At 39.7% G+C, this 21,809-nt stretch overlaps 1 protein-coding gene across 1 annotated transcript; it reads left to right on the top strand.

The window, feature by feature from the left end:
* Positions 1–7: 7 nt before the first annotated feature.
* LOC117482404 (PRELI domain-containing protein 1, mitochondrial-like) lies at positions 8–20,695 on the top strand. Its single transcript, XM_034130519.1, has 6 exons — positions 8–178; positions 2,670–2,861; positions 5,666–5,891; positions 7,343–7,456; positions 8,245–8,323; positions 16,526–20,695. The coding sequence occupies exons 2-6, from the start codon at positions 2,770–2,772 to the stop codon at positions 16,630–16,632; spliced, it is 618 nt and encodes a 205-aa protein (XP_033986410.1). The 5' UTR covers positions 8–178; positions 2,670–2,769; the 3' UTR covers positions 16,633–20,695.
* Positions 20,696–21,809: the final 1,114 nt, after the last annotated feature.

Below are 21,809 nucleotides of genomic sequence, written 5' to 3'. Positions count from 1 at the left end.
TTTTACACGAAGCAGAAAAAGAACTATGTACGTAGATCTTTCACAAGTCTGATCTGAACTCTCTATGGGATAATGGATCTAATTAACTATCGCTAGTTATTTTAGAAGGCAAAACACTCATGAAGCAGGCACTATTTGGATATTTATGAGCCTCATATTTCACTAACAGTGATTTCAGGTAAGTCTTCTCTTATTTCCTGACAGCCTGAGAAACTTTAGATCCTACCGGCTAGCTACACTTAATTAACCTTATACTAAGCTAGCTGTCAAATCCTCAACAAAGTCATGATTGTGTTGTACATTAACTGATATAGCTATAAACTGTCAAATAGTATCACACCGTAAGATGCCAAACTATAGTAATTCAGTTTTAAGGAGCTAGCTATCTGTAAGATGTCTAAGGAGTTCACATGTTGTTAGCTTTAACATTAGCCACCTAGCTAGGAGCAAGCCCCGGCGTATGGCTCAATGTAAAGCCATAAGTCAAGGTGACGTGTGTGCAGGTTGCGCAACTTACAGTGACACTCAGATACTCAGATTGTTTAGTAGTTGAAAGATGAATCATTTCGTGAAAGTACCTCACAGGATTTGTAAAGAAATGTAGCAAAGGATGCAGGGCTCTCGGCTAACTTCTTTCACCATCCTCCCGGAACCGTCCCGAAATACAATCTAAGCCGTCCCGAAATTAATGTGGACCGTCCCGAATTTAAAATATTAGTTTTTCTACATTATCATTAGTTAAAATCATTCAAAGTGACCTTTAACATAAATAAAACATCATACAAATCATTAGATGATAATTCATCAACCTTTTTAATTGAGTAAATCAGTCAAACACATAAACAAAGGCCAAATATATTTAAAAAAAACACACAAGCGAGAAAGTTACTCTAATATTGAATCCAATCAAGTTCTATCCAATTATCAAAAACATCCAACACTCTGTCCTGAAGACAGAACCCAGAGTAACCACTAACCAGGATGACAGTCTGTAACACAGTCAGGAGACCTTTACAAACTGCCCCGCCCCCTCGCACACAGACGGGGGAGAGAGCTCTCTCGTCTGGATTGGAAAGATCGAAAATAAGATCGAAAATACATCATAGACGCATTTTGTAGACTTATTGCATATTAGAAACGGAGTTGGCGAAACTAAAACTGCGATATAATGTTCATGTAGCAATAATACATGACATATATGTTTTAAATGTCTCCACTACCGATAAAAAGTCAGATAACGTCGGAGCTTAACGCTACCACTGTCTTTAATAATTCCGGCCCGGGGCCCGTTTAATACCGGGGCTCGGTACCCATCCCTACATGGGGAGAGACGCAGCATATTGCTAAGGACTAAATACGATGGAGAGTTCTCATCTCAGCCTTATTACCCATAGGGGATGAAGAGGAGTTAGTAAATAAAGAGGCCGGCGCTCCAGGGTTAGGTTCTGCTGTGCGTTTTCGTGATGTAACGTAAACAATTGCAGAATTCCTCCACGGGATGCCATTGTCATTGTACATCACTCAACGCGAAATACACACACTCAGTACATAGCTAGACCCAATAATTTGCGGGCCAGGAGTTTGCGGGCACAGCTGTGTGTGTGTGTGTGTGTGTGTGTGTGTGTGTGTATTTCGCGGTTTGCTAAATGTTTTGTGCGTGTGTGTTTATGTTGACAAGGAGGTTTAATAACTGTGTGCTACACAAAACGTGCAGTCAGTTTCATTTTCATCGCCGTTCGTACTGTAGTAGAGTTATCAGGGTATTTTTATTTTAACTCTCGTCCCAAATTCGTCCCAAGATTATTTTTTATCCTCCCCGACCCTATTTTTTTCGGCCCCGGGACGACGGGACGTCCTTAAACTCGAGCCCTGAAAGGATGCTCCCACTTTACTGTGATTTGGTGCAAGTTAAAGGATTTTCTTTATCATTATAACCCTTTATTTAAGAAGCTAAAACATTGTGCTGTTGAAGTGAAAATGACAAATCAACATAATCTACTTCATGTAGGTATGAAAATACATGTTTATAGTCAACAAACACAGCATTTCGTCCCTGTAAGATGTTTATACAAATTGGTGATACTGAATATATTTGGTATGTTAGTAAATGTTCATGGCTGTATTGCTGGAATAATAACTCTATTAGTAAATGTAATAACCGAATATATATATATAGAGACAGTTTTATACATATATGGGAGAAGAAGATATTAATACAATCCCTATTAACAATATCAATAGTTTTATACCGTAAATAGGGCTGCAATGACATGAAGAAAATATACAGAAAATTGGCGGTCCCAATTAGATATATATAATACATGAAGTTAGATAATCACATTAAATCAAAAACCATAATAATATTCCAACAGTGCCATAAAGCAGGCCTGCTCCTTAATATGCAGCATTGAATTTAGGGGCAACATATACCAAAGTATAGCCTACTGTTAAGATAGCTACTAGAGAGAGAGATATGGATATTTTTTATTTTTTATTGTCTATTATTATATAATATTGCATATCATGACAAGACGATATCCCTTGATTGTCAAACGTGTGTTTTTAACGTGTAAGAAGATACATTATTTTGGTACCTTAACTACCTTTGTTTATTTCCGGCTTGCTGAAGGTTTATCATTTGGTAAAGCTGTTTCTGTTCCCCTTTGCAGGACTGTGTCAGGTTTTGGATGGATTCAGCACCTGAGGTATTATTTCCTCGTGTAGTCGGGGACCTCAGGGATCTGAATCCTGTACAACAGCGGGAAGAAAATGGTCAAGTATTTTTGTAGTAACGCAGACATCAGGAGCGCGTGGGACCATGTTGTCGCTGCTTTCTGGCAGAGATACCCTAACCCATTCAGGTACTGTTATATGTTCATGATCAGTTTTAATTAGAAATGACCATTGTAAAGGATGTGATGGGTGTCAAAAGTCAACACCAATTTTAAGATATTATAGTTTTAGCAGTACAGTGCCTGGAATTAAACCAATTATCTACATAATATTTGCTTAATGTTTTCTAGATATGAAAAAAAAGGAAACTGCACAACTTTTGCATGTGAAATTTCACCAGCTAGAGTAATTTGCAAGTAACATCATAATACAAATACAGTTTAGATCAGCCCTCAGTCATGATCCAGATACAGAACCGAGAACGCGCATCAGAGAAGTAAAACTAAGTTTAGCGTATTCATAGTTTCATAGTTGTGTGATCATTCTGTTTTACTTGCCTTATGACTTGATCTAACAACATCTTGAAAGATCTTTTCTCTACAATATCTAAACAGCCCAGTGGCGTTTTGTGCAAAGAAAGCTTTACCAGAACAGAAAAAACCCAACAAATAAACATTTTCTTTTGATTGACAGCTTGGAAAAGTAGAACTCTGTTTTGAAACGGAACTGAAAATCATTTAAAGCAGATCTGAAACCTGGCAGTTAAAGGTTAGATAGGTTCACATTGTACATTCAAACAGTTTTAGTTTTCTCTGAGCATCCATTATATTCATATTAGGGATGGGAATTTGAAAGCAAATGTATATTCGAATATTCGACCCCCAAAAAAACGGTTAAAGGTGGGGTAGGTAAGTTTGAGAAACCGGCTCGAGATCGCTAGAATTTGAAAATACACAACTGGAGAAAATCTGCCACTTCCTTATACAGCCCCTCCTCCAACACACACGAACGCGCACATGACCAATGAGGGCACGAGATAAGTTTGTGCACAGATGGAAAGCTGACAGGCAGGTAGGCCATCCAGTTATTTTAGCCGGGCCGGCTAAAATGATTGGTCGTGCTTTTTACAGTATTACGGCTTCCACAGATGACATTTTTTTATGGATTTTTTGTCAGCACTTAAGATATTCATTGCTATCGGGATGTTAAGAGCATTCCATGGAATATAACAAAAAGTGTATCTCGAGCCGGTTTCTCAAACTTGCCCTACCTTTAACCGATTAACCAAAATGTACATATCCTATAAAAAAAAAAAAATTAAATTTTGAAAAATAAATAAATACATGTTCAAATAACTACAGAAACCAAGTCGAATTTGTCAAATGTATTGAACTAGTGATCACAGTTGACAGCTTTCATGCTTAAAACATAACTTGTTTTTTAAATTAAAGAGGGATCATACACGAACAACATAACAGGTTTGGGTAACGTAACCCTATCACAACAGAGATCAACAACCTATAACAGGGCCTATGCACAGAATGCAGCTATTCAATACTCATTCTTGTTTAAGAATATGAGCATGTCTACTCAGGGGAGAGGTGGGTGCGGAGGCGATTCACAATCAGGCCAGCTGTAGAGAAGACCCTCTCAGCTGGAATTTGGGCATAAGATGAGGTTTGAGTCTGCGTGATCTGCGTGTAGGGAGGGGCAGCAGCCATATCATTAGCTAGAACTATCTAGATCTGATGGATTTGGACATAAATGCGAGTGAAGTATAACCGGACGCGAGAGAGAGAGATCAGCACCTGCAGCTCTGCCCGCTGTGAGGGACCGGTGAGCGGAGCAAAACACACCTTTAGACCGAACACATTTAGCTATGGCACTGTCGTATACATTGAATTATTCCATTTGATAATATGTAATCAACTTAGGCACCCCTCCCAAAAAAAAAAAAAAATAATTTCGAATATTCGATTAATCGTTCCCATCCCTAATTCATATTGGCCTTTAAAATATCCCCTTCTTACATACTTTCAGTGGAAAAGATGGTTGACAAAATCCATAACAAAAATATAAATTGTATATAAACACACACAGACAGTTGATCTGAGTAAGTCAAATCAAGTGAGTATCATCCAACATTATTTTGTAAAGGTTTTCCTCCTTGAGTTTCTACAGTGTTTCCCTGCTCAGCTGCAGTACACTTAAAGTAACGCAAAATCAGAATTTGGTACAAAATGAATTATCTAACCCAAACCGCTGAGGCCTCTTATAAACTCAGAATAAACTTGGCTGATTTTGTCACCCAACACTTACTGTAGATCAGGGGTGTCCAAACCTTTTTCACGTGGGCCACATACAGAAAAATATACAAAGGGCTGGGCCACTCACTAGAGGTGCGATTTATTACCTCATCAATTCTGTTATAATAATAATAATTATAATAATTATACATGACACTTATATCGCGCTTTTCTAAAAACTCAAAGACTCATGTTTTCAACTTTAATTGACTGCATTTATTTGAAAATTGGGCCTATTAACACATGAATACTGTGAAATATATTTGAACATATATATTTAAGAAGTAAGACAAGCAGAAGTTTATTATACTTAAGTCATTATACTTTTTTAATTTGCTGAGTGAGGGCCGATTCAAAATGGTCCGCGAGGCCGCATTTTGCCCCCGGGCCGTAGTTTGGACACCCCTGCTGTAGATGAAGGGAAGGGATCTTAAATCTAAATCTCTACATGAATGGCAGCCATTCCATTCCAGTGTCTGTTGAAACACAGAGAAATATTGTCAGTAGTTTTATAGAATAAAATAAAAAATGTTTATTTTACTCAAACACATACCTATAAATAGTAAAACCAGAGAAGCTAATAATGCTGCAGTGGTCTCTTAATTGTTTCCAGAGCTGTATCTGCACCTGACTATTTTTTAAGACAGACCTAATGACACATGGCGGTGTGTTTTTGTGTCCCTCAGCACCCATGTCCTCACAGAGGACGTTGTGTACCGGGAGGTGACCGCGGACCACCGGCTGCTCTCCAGACGCCTCCTGATGAAGACCAATCGGCTTCCTCGCTGGGCGGAGCGGATCTTCCCCTCCGGCATGTCTCGCTGCGTGTACATCATTGAGGACTCCATCGTGGACCCCATCAACAGGAAGCTGACCACCTACACCTGGAACCTCAACCATACAACGCTCATGGTGAGGGGCCTGATTCTGTGTTCAGACCATTTCTTTCTTGGAAAAGTTGATCATTGACACTGTTCTCACAGCCTGATCTATGTGCCTCAGCTTTTTACAGCTATAACTCTCCCATAAACCAGCTGCACATGCTCAGCACCAAATGGCAGACGGACACAGCTAGCTACAAGCTGGTGAGCAAAGTGAAGCGTTTAGCAGCTAAAAAGTCTTATTATATTTTACCCTCAGGAGATCCTTCATTCCTTTACTTCATTTGACCAACGTTAAAAACACAATTTGCCCTAAGGATATAAGTGACGTAAGCTTAAGTTTGATCTACATGTTTTTACAGGTTGGCAGTGCACAGTGATAAAAACTGTATTTGCCAAGCTCAGCAAAAACAGCAGGTACCTGCAACGTAATCTAATCATGTGAATGTTCCATAAGGGCCAGCAATAAAATATGAAGGAATGTACAGTCTCTAAGTGAGGATGAAAAACAGTAAGAGCCTTTTGGGTTTTACAAATAAATAATACCCAGTTGGTTGAGACTAAGCAACGTTTTGCTAATAACAAGTAAGTGATTTGAACTTAAAAGGTGATGTTGTGATGACAACCGCCCCCAAGTGGCCAACATAAATGCTTTTTTATCTCCAAGGGTTAACGTTTTCACATAGCTTCAGTGATTTAGGACCATTACAGGTTCAGTATAGCATCATTCTTAACACACTAAACTTTCAACAGTGTGTTCAATTCTAGCAAAAACTGAGATCTACAAGAATTGAGATCTATATTAGAGAAAAATAAATGAAAAAAAAGAGCTTAGTGTTGCAGTTTCTCCCTGCTTTGTACTGTATAAACTATATTGGCAGAATAAGAAAAGACTGAACGTCAGTCAGGTGTGGCTGCTTACCCCTCAAGGCAGGAGGAAATATTAATTAAACCGGCCTGATCTTCAAAGGAGGCGAGTGTTTGAACACAGGGAAGAAGGGCCTTGACATGACTTGTACATTATGCAGCCTTTAAAGTGTGCTATTTCCACACTCTCACTGCTGCACACTGTACGCTAATGCAGGAGGGATTAATGCTGCTCATGTTCTTAATCTCCTGCAGTATGAAACTCAACCGGAAGTTAAGATAGCTGACTGGTTGTGATCAAAGACATTTTCTGATCAAAGCATCCAAATCTTTATGGAAAATACATACATTTTCCCATTTAGTTATTTCCTGTACCCATTACTTTGATGTATTGTTAGCTAAATGCACTGTGGCCTAACAGAGATGTCCACATTCATTTATTTGTTTTCATAATTCTTTTTGTAAAATAAATCACCTTTTAAGCTCCTGTCTGTGGAAGAAAAACATTTATGAAATTATTTTACTTTTTGTTTCTGTACTGTGTGAATTATTAGGACAGTTCCACAGCCTTGTCCTTTTAATAATTTGCTGTCTTTTTCTTTTCCCCGCTCTCAGTCGGTGGAGGAGCGTTGTATTTTCCAAGACTCCGCGGAGCAGCCGGCCTCCACCCAGATGAGACGGGAGGCGTGGATATCCTCAAACGTTTATGGCGTCTCCAGACCTATCCAGGTACCTTTATTCTCTTTTTGAAATAATAACCCATGCGTTTATCGACATGTTGAACTGTCCTCAGTGAATGGTACATTTTCATCATATTGCACACAATATCTGTTTTCGGTTTTCTTTTTTTATTACTGCCGAATTTTATTCCATATGTTACTGTTATATTTCACGATATCTTTTATAATTTTTAATGTTATTATAGTTTTCTTTTTTTTTGTACCTTTATGTATGCACCATGACATCAAGTCAAATTCCTCGTACGTGTCAACCTACCTGGTAATAAACCTGTTTCTGATTCTGATTCTGATATTCGTATTTTAAGAAAACAGCCGTTACTTTCCGAGAAATGCATTTGTCACTGTAGATTTGTAATAGCAGTAAGCAAGTAGCAAAGCATGCTACATTTATTTACAATCACTAACTATTATCCATCCTAGATTGTAGAAATATATATTTGTTTGAAAGTAAATACATTAGTTTTCTATATTTAGATGGTGATGTATATCATCAAGAAGGCTTCAGTGTGATTTGTTGGTATGTGTAGTAGAGTATGAGCAGTAGAGGCGTGGGAGCCTGTGTGCAAATGCCAACACAAAAAAGAAGTGGGATATTCAAAGGAAGAAGTGAAAACAGTGCCAAAATATGTCCAGAGAAAATTGTTATTGTTAGATGTTGAAGATGCCCGGCTTGCTTTGAAACCCCCGGAGAGACGGAGAGAGAGGGCTGTTAGCTAAGTGTGTTTTTTTTTGACGGCTCACTCATGCAAAGCCGTTTCCTGTTCTCTCTTTTCCCAGGAGTTCGGATTGGCCCGATTCAAGAGCAACCAGGTGAAGGCCATGAAAGGGCTGGAGTACGCGCTCTCCAACATACAGGGTACGTACACGTCACGGCAGAAAGAAGAGGGAAACAAAACAGTTTATTTGTAACTGTTGCTATTTCTGGAGAGGACAAACTTTCCCTTAAAACATCAGGCCCGTTGTACACACTTTATTTTACTTATTGATGGTGTTATTTATATGTTCCCTTTACTTTGGTTTCATGGCTAAACATGCTCAAGGTGTGTTTTCATGAATCCAGTAATAATTGAGTTTGCTCGCCTCTGACATCGAAATTCAATCGTTCAGCTTCAGGAGTTTGAAGTCAATACTCTGGAATTGGAAAGTTGTCAGCATTGCCTAGAAATCTACCCCTACATGGTTTCCTAAGAAACAGGTTAATTTGAGCAGCCTTGAGGTCCTTTTCGCTCGGAAACACCATGTGACTGCAAAGGGATATGAAACCATGGCAACTACAGTGACAAACACGTCTGAATTTAGACTCAGACCAAAACAATTCAGGCTCTCTGTGCTTCATAAACAAAATACTGAGGAGCAGGCAATCTGAAAGGCAGAAAAAGCCTGTCCCTGCGAGAGGAATATGAGAAAGACTTCACTGAACTGATGAAAATATCAAACATTTTAAATTATTTACAAAAATAATGATAATTACCTTGATTCAATCCATTGTTTGGTCAGTTAATTGTCAAAAACATTCAGAGATGATGAAAAAACCTCCGAATCTGTCGAACGTCTGCGGTGTGAAACAGTTACGTAACCAACAAACTAATTGCTGAGAAAATACATTTACGTTTTTTGGCTGCAAAAGATTCAGACACTCTAGCAACCAATGAACTGCTCAGCCCATCAACTGCTTAGCCCATCAAAGGCATAGCCACACAATTAAGAATAAAACCCGGAAAAATTGAATTTGGAAAAATGTTACATCAAACTCTAAAAAGGTATTTAAAAAGAAAATGTTTTAATTTCAAAGAAGACAAATGCATGCAAATCATCAACTCTTTCACAAACCATCATCTGTCTGAAGACACAGAGAGGTGAACTTAAATCACGGGAAGCCATTAGATGATGGAGCGATGCGTTGTTTAGCAGCGTTCCTTAACGAGCGAGGTGTGTTGTGCTGATTCAGCGTACTGTTGTCTGAAAGGACGTTCTCCATTGTTGCCCCTCTGCCCCTGTGTGACGGCACCGCAGGGATCAGGCTGAGCGTTATGGTAAGTCTGTTCGCAGTGAGGCATCATCTGCCACCCCGGCCTGTCCAGGGTGTCACATGATGCCCAATATGAGCCTCACAGAGTAGAGCGAGTAGCTGATGTAGTGCCCGTCTCCCCTTGTGTGTGTGCAGAGACTCTTTGTCTTAAATAGTCAGAAACTAGGAGAAAAGATGACTCGGCAGTTGATCTAGCATTGTGTAGAAGTAGATTGTCTTTAGTTTAGTAAATCCTTATGACCCCTATTTGTTGTTGTGAGAGGTTGTGGTGATTGTCATTCTACATGTATATACAGTTTATTCGCTAAAACTTAAACTTTAAAATTGCAAGGTAGCTAAATTAACCTATGGAATGAAACTCTTTCCCCTCTACATTGATTATAATCTAAGAACAATGCAGCTACTAGTTCAATCAGGAGAGACGGGTTTGATGTAAGAATACACATTTATTGCCAGGAATACACAAATGAATGTAATGGAGTTTTGGCGATCAGGCCCCGTTGTGCAGGAGTACCATTCGGGAGGGGAGAACCGATCCGATGAAACCCCCCCGGGGTCTAGACACTGGTGGTGGTGAATGGATAGTTAGGTCCGGTCTGAAGGGGAGTGGCTTAGCTTGACCCTGGATTCAGAGGGACAGGAGGTGATAAAGGGGTGGAGGAGGGTTGCCTTGAGTCACCTGAAATGACAGCTGTCAGAGGGGAGAGCCGATTTAAAAGGTTTAGCGGAGTGCTATGATCAGGGTGCGTACGGGTGCTGGAAATCCTTGAAAATGCTTGAAATTGTACGAGGTGTTTTCAAGGTTTGAAAAGTGCTTGAATTTTGGGAATGGTGCTTGAATTTGGGATAAAGTGCTTGAAATTGTAAATGCTTTACTTCGCTTTTTAGATTAAAAGAAAATAAAGAAGTCGGAGCGCGCTTAATTGCTTCGCTTTTACATAAAACAGCTCCGCTCCGACCTTCCCGCGCAATGCGCGTGACCGGCAAGTGTTTTTGTTACGTGTGTGACCTGGGCATTCTGATGAGAGTGATAGATGACAGTATGCCAGGAGGTTGCCGTTTCAACGAGCGTTGGCTAGCAGAAGACAAATACAAGCCATGGCTAAGACGAGGGTCAAGTGAAGCCCAAGAGTAGCCTCCTGCAAAGTGTGCAACAATAACGATGCGAGAGTCTGCGCTGACGAGCCACACCACACGAAAGGTACGCCATAGTAGAGCATTTTAGATTAGGCTATCGTTGCATGTAAAATACATGACACTTTTCTCTGTGCGCGGCAAAACAAGCTCGCCAAAATGGCTTCACTAGTCTGGCAGTATTTTAAGTGTCCGAAAATGACAATAAAATAGCGGTATGCAACGTGTGTGTGAAGCAGAAATCCTGCAGCTCCACCCGCTGTGACGGACCGGTGAGCGGAGCAGAACACACATTAAGAGTTAGACCTAACACACTTAGCTATTTTATCTACCTCTGGAACAAGCTAAACTAGTTATAAATATATGTATTCTTCACTGTCGGGTCACTCATTACTGGATCAGTGAGCTGCAGGAGATACTGACGGGCTGTCAGGAGAGAGAGAGAGGGGGAGAGAGGAAAAGAGAGCGGTATCGGTATCGGCCGATACTGATTCCGGCGATCGGCTCCAAAATTGGCGATCGGAGCATCCCTAATAATTGTATATGATATGTTTTATAATGATTGATCATGAAAGTGTTATCAAAGCTGGTAAAGTTGCAGCTAGTTTGAATGACTTTGTATACTGCAGGGTAGCTTGTGAATTGACTCCAGGTGGAACTAAAGTCTGATTTAACACTTGATTATATTTCACATCATTCATCCACATCTGTAAAGTAACTAAAGGTATTAAATACATGTAGTGGAGTCAAAGTACACCATTTACCTCTGACTTGTGTTTACTGCCAACCTAAAAGTACCTCAAAAATAGTAATCAATAATATATTGAAAAGTTATTTGGCTGATCGTTTTATATTGGCTCAGCCAGGTTATATGGGATGCCCAGTCTACGTACAGATGGGTCACTCATTTTGAAATATTAAACTTAGTTTTCTTTTCTAACATTTTTAATTTTTCATCCTCATGTAGAATGCTATTATGAAACACACATTTGGTTGTTTATAGCATAAAGAACATCTGATTTAATGTGAGGTAGGGAAATAATCATTTGAGTATAAGTATGTGTATATAAATATGTAATTTACAACAGCTGTAAGATGCTTGAAAAGCTTGAAAATGCACCTTGAAAATGCTTGAAAAGTGCTTGAATTTGACTTTGGAAAAGGTGTAAGAACCCTGTATGATAGGCTTGTGAGAATAGAGCGAAGTGATTGGTTAAGCTGGGGAGTGACGCCCCCGATCACTTATTGAGAGGAGAGAGAGTAGTAACATGGAAATAGTAAATGAATGAGTAAAGAAGGTCTTCCTGGTTGAACTTGCGCTGAGCTTCATTTGTATGCTATATAAAGTTTTGCATCTTTGAATTAGTGAATGGGGTTGAGACTCTTCTTACCATATTGAATTTGTGATTTGTACACATCTTATGTTGTACAGTATAGGCAAACCCTTGTACTTTAGACATGGTGTCAATTACTGCATTTAGCCATGGTATGGCAGTATAGTCAATCATAAGAGCTGCGGTACAGAGAGGACCTCCACGTTCCTCAGAGACTGCCTGGTTGGACTCTAATGGTATGAAAGCATAATGCATTCATTTGAGAAAAAACACCTGCTTTATAATGAATTAAATAGCTTTTTCAGAATTCTTAGAAAGGTTTCATAGAGGCCGGTTTAGTTTTATTTGAGGAATTGAGAGATACTCGTGTCCTTTATTAATATAGAAGGTGTTGTTATATGATGTATTATTGTCCCAGCACTTTAAATCAAATAGCACAGTTGCCTCAGGATCTGGGTCACTGTTGGAAGCTTCTCGCAGGACTTTGAGAAAAACATTTTAATGTGAAATTACTTCACAGTCATTTGAGATGATCATAATAAAAACTCGAACCAAGTTTATGCTTTTTTTTACTTTTCACATTTATGGATTAGATTAGACTGTGGGATAAAAGGCTCGTGTTATAGATCCACATGTAGCTCAGCAGCCTTGTTCTTCAGTGAATTCTGTTAATTAGCATGACTGCTCCACTCCACTGCTAGCAAGGCCCCGAGTAAAGGCTGATGCAAAACTGTGAAATAATCTCACTAAAGATTTCAGAGAAACAGGTAGTCATAATAAAACTCCCACAGTGAATAGCACACATGAGAAAAAAAAGGTGTTTATTTTGTGTGTGTGTGTAGAAAAACGATGACCCTAACCCTAACCCTAACCCTAACCCTAACCCTAACCCCTAACCCTAACCCTAACCCTAACCCTAACCCTAACCCTAACCCTAACCCTGAATCTCAAAATACAGGTACTGTTAATATCAGGTGTTGTTTTGTGAGGTTCATGTGGTTCCTGCCGTGTCGCTGATCAGACAGCAGCAGCAAACCTTAGCCAGTTACTCACCATAACCGACACTTCAAGTTATCATGAAGTAAACATAGTAAAGAAGTATATTTCAGCTTAGGGTTTTGAGCAGCAGATTGTGAGAGGGGTGCAGAGAAGAGCAGGGGAATTAAAATGGTGTAAAATAAGGCTGAGATGGATAAATAATCACAAGAGACAAGGTTATAAGTAAGAAATGTCTGCCACAATAAGAAATGCCAGAGAGATCTCATAAGTTAAAGTCAGCTCTTACAAGTTATTTAATTCTCCTAAATGTCAATGTATGAAGGCCTGATTTCAACTGACTATGCACTTTTGTTCAACATAGGTTTCTTCAGAATTAAACAATTTTAAAGCCTGTAAATATATAAAGTAATGTCAAAGTCATTTAAACCTCCATGGCCAAGTTGATCCACGCATACCAGCTACACACGCTAAAACCTACAAAAACTCACCTCTTCAATCTGGCTTTTAATGTGTGATTGTTTTTGTATTGCTTGATTTTAATTTGACTTTAACTATATTTCTGTGTTCTTTTCTTTTCACTATCTTTGTAAAGCGACTTTGAGCACCTGTAAAAGCGCTAACAAAATAAATCTATTATTACACTTACTGTACCTTTTGTGAAAATAACAATACTCAACAAACCCCTCTGCCTTTTCAATCCAGCAGTTCCTACTTTACAAAGCCTTTTCACCATTTAACATGTACTTTATGAAGCTTAGTATACTTCAACAATAGGTTTATTTTTTTAATTACAGTGGCCAATGCTAAAAATCATACATGACTTGAAAATATCACTATAAACAAATACCTATTCACAGCCTCACGTAAGACCAATAGTATTTTTTAACCTGCTTTAACACAGCACTTTGGCTCGACCAAAAATCGCTTTTAAAATGTGCTATATAAACAAAACTTGATTTGATTTGATTTGAATCCCTTGTATCAACATCACCTGACGTCCCCCTCAGTCCCAGCCCCTCCCGTTGGACCACGATGTCTGTTTTATTCCACCAGAGGAAAATAAACATCTAAATCTGTCACTACAAACATAGACCATGGGAACGCTGAGTGGTTTTTTTATATTGTGAAAGTACCTTACGGTGGATTTTAACTTTGTTTAGGGGCTTTCATAAAAGCCCTGAAATCAGTTTTATTTAACGTTGACTGAGACTAATTCAGACACATAAACAACTCGACTTTAGTTAGTAAAAGGAAACGTGTTAAAACAGGTGTGACAATTACAAGTACGTCACCTCTCAGACAGTTTAATTTGAGTATGGGCTGATATCACCGCCCACTCAAACCTGCATGGTGCACATACTGTAAGTTGGATAAGGACACAGAGACATGCAGTGACTCTGGTTTTTATGTTTGCACCTTTTTGAATGTATTTGTTGTCATTTAGATGATATGATGTTGAAAGGCATTTGGTGTGCTTTGTATCGGCTCGCTGCAGTTATTGTCTGAATCGGCAGCTCTGTCTGGAGGAAGCGGCTCGGCTCGCCTCTCTTTCCGTCTTTGGAAGGTTTAGGAAGCCGCTCGGTTGTATTGTGATTAGTTTTGTTGTTCTTACGTGAGGTATTTTAGGTTTTAAGGGTTCACAGTGGGGTCAGGCACAAAAAGCCAACGCAGCACTGAATCCAGTGTGAGGCAGTCTGCAGCAGGATACAAATGTGGGTGTGCTCACTTCAAGACTTTATCCGAAGCATTTTCCCTTTTTAGAGGAAATCCATAAGTACGTAGGTTTGCATCTTACATGTCGATATATGAAGCCTCTTTCAGACATCTTGTTTACCTGGAGTCATATCACTGTATTTATCTGCTGTTGGGAGACAAAGCCACTTTAGTAAAAGAGATGATTTTACATTTGTTAGAAAGAAACCTTTTATGTGAGAGGACTTCATAAAAACATTTCCCCTCGCAGTGTGACCAGGGCAAATTAGGCTAGATCTTGTAAACAGCAGAAATAATCGGACCAGCTGTCTCCCTTCTCATATTTTCACATTTTAAATCTTCAATAGCAAGTTACGCTAAATCTATTTATTTGATATAAAGGGAACCATGTTATGTTTGAATTATAAATGTCAATATTTTATGCACCGTACCAGATTATAGCCTTAAAGGTGGGGTATGTAATTTTGGAGAAACCAGCTCGAGTGCGCTAGAATTTGAAAGTACACAACCGGAAAGAATCTGCCTCTTCCTTCAGACTTCCTCACAGAGCCCCTCCTCCAACACACACGAACGCGCACATGACCAATGAGGGCACGAGATAAGTTTGTGCACAGATGGAAGGCTGACAGGGAAGTAGGCCATCCAGTTATTTTAGCCGGGCCGGCTCAGATGATTGGTCGTGCTTTTGACAGCGCCACGGCTTCCACAGATTACATTTTTTTATGTATTTATTGTCAAAGCATTTAATATATTCATTGATATCGGGATGTTAAGAGCATTCCATGGAATATAACAAAAAGTTTTGTTTCTGAAATAAATTACATACCCTACCTTTAAGCTAATTGGCATCTCTAGTCACTGGGCATGTCAAAACAAGAAACGCACAATAACAAATAGTACAAGTACACTGATATGTTGAGCAAGAACAAAGTCACCAAACACACAAACAAAGCTGCACACAACAGCACATCACAAACGTATGCATGGCAGTTTAAAGTCATAGTGACTACTAGGTAGGATTCAAGGTCCAGAGCTTTTAACAGACTTGGTGAGTTTATTTGAAAGTGCTGCAGCTCCTCACATCGTCAGGCAGGGGCTTCCACTGGTTTGGGGCTTACAAAAAACAAATCCAAATGCAGTGCGAATAAATGGTATGGTACAATCTTACCGGGAAGTATTTGAGGATACAAATATTTGTACTGAACAAGTAGATGCAAAGTCGCGTAGTAAAGGTCCTCTATGTCTGGACACTTTAACCCAGGGGTGTCCAAACTTTTTTCACCGAGGGCCACATACAGGAAAATATACGAAGGGCTGGGCCACTCACTAGAGGTTTATTGCCTCATAAGTTCAGTTATAAGTTAGCAAAATCAATCAAATGTAGGTAAATGATGCTTGTGAGTGTTGGCAGCTCATCCCTTAAAACAGAAGCCTCAGATTGATTATAATAAGGAGAAATAGGAAGGGTGTATTTCAAGCTTGTTATAAGTCATTGCGCTTTTTTCTTATCAACTAAGATATGTTAGAACATGTTTCCAACTTGAATTGACTGAATTTATTTGAAAAGTGGTCTTATTAACACATTAATACTTCTGTGTAATATATTTTTACATTTATAGTTAAGAAGTACAATATAAGACAAGCACAAGTTTCATTTGTGGGCCATATTTCATTATACTTTTTGAATTAGCTGAGGGCCGATTTCAAAATGGTCCGCGAGCCGCATTTGGCTCCCGGGCCGTAGTTTGGACACCCCTGCCTTAACAGCTTGATGTGGACAGCAATGTTATGCATTTCATGTCTAAATAAACGAACTCTGAGCGTTCTCCCTCTCTCTCTGGGCCCTCAGGAGAGACGCCCCAGCGGCCTCTCAGGGACCCGGTGAAGGCCAAGGGGGTGGCCAAGAGCCTGGCTTCAGCTGCGTCGGTCCCACAGAAACCCCCGCAGTACGTCTGAGGGGCCGCAGTGTGGAGCGCTGTGCAGGTGACATGAACTCAACACCACGCCTTTTCATCTCCTCCATCTCCTCCACTGGACTGAGGGGTTCTGGGATCTCGCTGATCGGCGGTTCTTTTGTGTGTTCTTGAAGTATGAAGCAGCTACCGTGACCTTTCTGTCGACGTTGCGTCTCAGGTCCCGAGCCTTCGTCTGAAACATATCGTCTCTGTGGGAAATTGTTTCGGATTGTGATCAGCAGCACCTGTTAACACTGTAACTACGTCATGTTTATAAATGCACATTTTCTTGTCTTGCCATGTATGTAATTTATCTATTTTAATTTATTCATCTTATTTTCATGTAAAACGATAAAACTCTTCTTAAACAGTTGCACACTTTGCAATAATATATTATTATTATTGGTTCATGCTCTGATACTGTGACTGTGTAACTTTAGTTAAGCTTAAACAACTAAAGGACAAGGATAAGGAATTGTGGAATATTCAAAGGGTGAACCCCTATGGTCGATTTCTTACTTATTTAACATTTTCTGGGGTTGAGACTCTTCGTGTCACTTTCAAACACATCACACAGTGTGTTGTATGAGTGTCGGCACGCAGAGTCCTCTGTAATACTGCACATAACAATAAAACACTTGGTTTAAAAGCTACTGGTACCGAAGCTCTGATAATCACAAGAAACCAAAGTGACCTATATAAAAATTCATAGTGAGAAGGTTTTCGACACTGAGGTCGTTAAGGAACACTTTTTATATCATTTCCTGTGTGTATGAAGCTGAAGTAGTACTGATTATGACATTTGAAAGATGTCAGTGATTGCATTCCCTTTTTCTAGATGGACATTTCTGGACTTTGCTGCTTCAAGACTTGAACTATAATAGTTTTAAATAATATTATATTAGATCTATAATCATGTGATGTATGAATGCTTATTTAGTATACGGGGTATATCTAGAGATATTATAAGTACGGAGTAAGAAATGTAAAAACAGAAGGGTTTAGATTTTTAATTAAAAAATATAATATTTTTTGTTACTCATTCAAAAACATTTTAAACCAACCTTACAAGTTTGGAGTCTGTCGTCTTGTTTTTTCATTGTGAAATTATGCTTTATTAAAATGTGATAAGTTATTGATTTAAATGTGCCTCTCTTGAGTTTATCACTTTCTCTGCTGTCACAAAAAGATGAACTCTGACCTTTTCAAACCAGTTACTATTCCAGATCAGTTTCACAGCTGCACAAACAGGAAGCCCTTTAACATCTGAACACAGATCTGCATATTCCCGCTGCTTTGTTGTCACAGCGCTTCATAAATCATTCACCAGGCAATGATGAGGCCGCGTATGTATAAAACATTTTAATTATATTACAATGAGAGAATACACAATACCTTCCATGTGTTTGCTAAAATGTAGCCAGCACCAGGTACACGTCGTGTACACACACTCACACAAAACAAATAAAAGGAACTTATATATATAACATCTTCTGAATGCATTTTACACATTCGCTAAAAAGGAACATATTCACAGGTCTCTGGCACAGAACTCTCCCTTCTCTGCACAATATGTCAGCCCAAAACTAACTCCTCTCACCCCCCCCCCCCCCACCCCCCTCCACTACAAATCCCAGCAAGCCTCTGGGTACAGAAGATGAAACACAAAAAAAAGGAGAAAAGACAAAAAGGCTGGGGGTCTGGATAGCGGGATGCTGACCTAAAGCCTACAAGTAGTTAAAGCTAGTCGCCTGAAATCACATTACAAATCATTCTGCATGGAAGGTTTAAAAAGTGACCTTTTTTTTTTGGCAGGAATAATATTTAATGGGAGTGTCTGTTTATGTAAGAACCACAGCTGAGCAATAGGATGGTGGTTCTGTTTCTGATTTCATCCCACCCCCTCTCTTTCTCTCTCTCTCTCTCTCTGCCTGCTGACTTCCCCAAATATCACACTGTGCTTTTGTGCTCTTAGAAAAAACCCAACACGCTGAAGTAAATCTCTGTGCAACAGCAACATGAAAGCAAATATCAAACCTCGCCTGTGCTCGCTCTGATGACTCTTAAATCGTGCTTTAATCTCAAAAGCAGTTTTAATGAAGAGTCCCATAAATATGAACCTTATTTTATAAAGAAAGAGGCAGTAACATCTTCTGTTTCCTCTTAAAGGGGCTTTAACCTGATTGAACCGTCTTCATTTATTTGTACAATCTCTGAAAATAACTTTTTTTTTCAAGGCACATCATTAAAAGATTGTCCATAAACACTATCCATCCAGCATTCAGACTAAATGTTACCGCGTCCAGTCAGCTGTTCAAAGCCCTTCTGAGTGTGCTATGTACATTTTTCAATAATGCCATTTATTATAATCTCATATCTGGCCCTCGTCCCATTCACTCGGTCATGTTTCCGCTGGGAGGTTCTGTGCAAGAGAATCACTTTATGCATTCATCTGGTTCGCTTCGTTGTTCATTTCTGACATTTCTGATACAGTCATGTACAAATCCATTGACATAAATGTAAACTCTTGATGACAAATATAAAAAAAACAGCTTTTCAAACGTTTTTTTAAACTCTAGTTTTTTTCGTTGCCCTCCTGCAGTGTATGGAGAGAGTGCAGATAGGAGGTCATCAAAACAAAATGTAGAGTTGGTCACCATAAAATGCACCAGAGTCAAAAGCCAAACCACCTGCTTGCCTTTAAACCCCCCCCCCCGCCCACCCTCAGAAAGCACGAGATGGTAATATTGCTGTGTCTCAAGAGGTCCCCTGATCAGCGGGTAACACTTTTACTGGGACGGACCACTGGGAGCGCGGAGGATTACACCTTTAAGCTGCCATCGATTGGATTATTTTATCACTCCCATCCCAGTGACTCCCATTGAACGAACAAATAGTCAACAAAGAACAAAAGTAAAATAACAAAAACAAAATAAAAACTTGCTTCAAGCCCAGAAGTTTTGAGCCCCGTTGGTGGCCATTGGGGGCGCCTGGAAGCTGCCATGGGAGTTTACCAGTGTGTGGTTTTGAAAACATGTTCTGTGACAGAGGCAGCGCTGGCAGAAGAGCGGGCGTCAGGGTCTTTGGGGGGGGGGGGGGGGGGTGCCTAAAACAACAGTAGAGAGAGGGGCTTTTTTTCAAATGTATTTATAATGAGATCTTCTCTTCAAGTGCCCATTGCTCATGGAAGTGTTTTGGCATGGTAAAGGGTGGGACAAAGAGAAGGGGGAGTGTGACCTGAGTAGGGAGCGAGGGTGAGGAGGAGGTGAGGTGGGGGGGGGGGGGGAGGAGGAGGAGGTCGAAGGCTCACCAAGGCACAGAATGACAGCAGGAGAGTCACCCAAGGGAGAGGGGCCAGTGTATCAGCTCCCCTGCCCCCACTCTCCCTTCAACAAGCCTGACCTCACGTCCGTCTGTCTCTCATATATATTTATATTTAATATTTATATATAGATAGATATACTCGCTCTTTTTTGTCTTTTCATTACAAGAGAACATTTATGAAAATATAATACAAAATGTAATACAAGAAATATAGACTACACTGGCTAACGTCACTTTGAGTGACATGTTGCTTCTTTTGTTTTTTTGTGTGTCTTTTGTAGTTTTTTGTATAGTTTTTTGGCAGACCTGCCATGGTGGACAGGTCTCTTTTTTTTTTTTTCAAGTGTTTGAATGCCAAGCTCTAAAGACTGCCAGACTGAGGCCTAATGATTATTAAATGGTCAGAGAGCGACAGAAGCGCCCCTTCCGTCAATAGTGACTATCGTGAATAAGTTACAAGCCCTGGAGACAAGTAACAGATAGCAGAGAAAAATAACAATTAGTCTTTGTTAAAGAAATGAAACTGAATGTGATTAGTTATAAGCTAAAGCAAACGCCTCTACAGAGAACACGTCCTTAGAGCTGGCTTTTTTTTAAATTTTTTTTTTATCTTTTACATTTCTCTCTCCAAATGCACAGCTTTGACTTGTTAATCAGAAAGACAGACACACATCCGGACACACCTAAATACTGTTGAAAAAGCAACAAAGCTGTAGAGGAATGGGAATTCTGGGTAAATGGCGTTGTGAGCACAGAGAGGGATCCATTAGTGAACAAGAAAAAGGAGAATTGCTCCTTTTTCCACAGGTCCGCTCTCAGTTAGCACCCACTGGCCGTTGAACAGGTCAAAGTCTCCGTGACGCCTCATGGTCCTCCAGAATTGTTTAAACACTCAGAGGAACAACCTGCCTCTCGTATTTATGCTACATCAATTCGCTACTGAGAAGGAATCACAAGATTTGAATCAATCTTTAAGGAATAGAGTTTTTAGTAATGAGGCAACTCCTTTTTTCAATTGACTTAGTAGTCCATCCGCACCATAGGGTGGTATAGTGTAGTGGTCAGTAGTGTGGAGTAGTGGTGAGGCAACCCGACCACAGGGAGACAGTAACTGGGTCTATATACAATCATTATTCTCTGCTACAGCTCTGTACGTTTTTCAGATTGTCTTTGGCCAGAAATCAGCCCGTGTTTTGAAGATGCCATTTGTGTGCAGGCGTCGCTACTGAAAACGTCCTATTGTTGGTGACACAGACGCAGCACTTTGACATGAAGAAGGGGAACAGATAAAGGAATAGTTTGACATTTTGGGAAAAAATAAGTTTAGTTAGATGATAAGATCGATACCATACTCGTGTCTGTTTGCTAAATGTGAAGCTTCAGCCAGCGGTCGCTTAGCTTAGCATAAAGACTGGAATTTTAGGAGAAACGGCTCAAAACGAAAGCTAATACATTTCCCCAAAATGTCAAACTATTACTCTAACCTTCTCCATTTTTCATCGTTTCAAGGAAAGTGCGTGACGCCTGCAATAGCTGCTCCGGTAAATCTTATATTGTGTAAAGGGAAGATACTGTGTGATGTAAATACCTTTGCGTGTTGCAAATATTGCAGAAAATACAGAAGTGCTTTACCTTTTACATCACAAACACGGGGCCTGTCTGGGGGTTGCTATAGAGATTACAGGAAGTTTATATTTTGGTTTTGAACTCTCCTAAACTCCCTGGCTTGTTCTTTCTCTCTTGCATATTCACACACACACACACACACACACACACACACACACACACACACACACACACACACACACACACACACACACACACACACACACACACACACACACACACACACAC

Source organism: Trematomus bernacchii, unplaced genomic scaffold (assembly GCF_902827165.1).
Source record: "Trematomus bernacchii unplaced genomic scaffold, fTreBer1.1, whole genome shotgun sequence".
NCBI classification, from domain to species: domain Eukaryota; kingdom Metazoa; phylum Chordata; class Actinopteri; order Perciformes; family Nototheniidae; genus Trematomus; species Trematomus bernacchii.
This window is presented reverse-complemented; position numbering and strand designations above follow the sequence as displayed.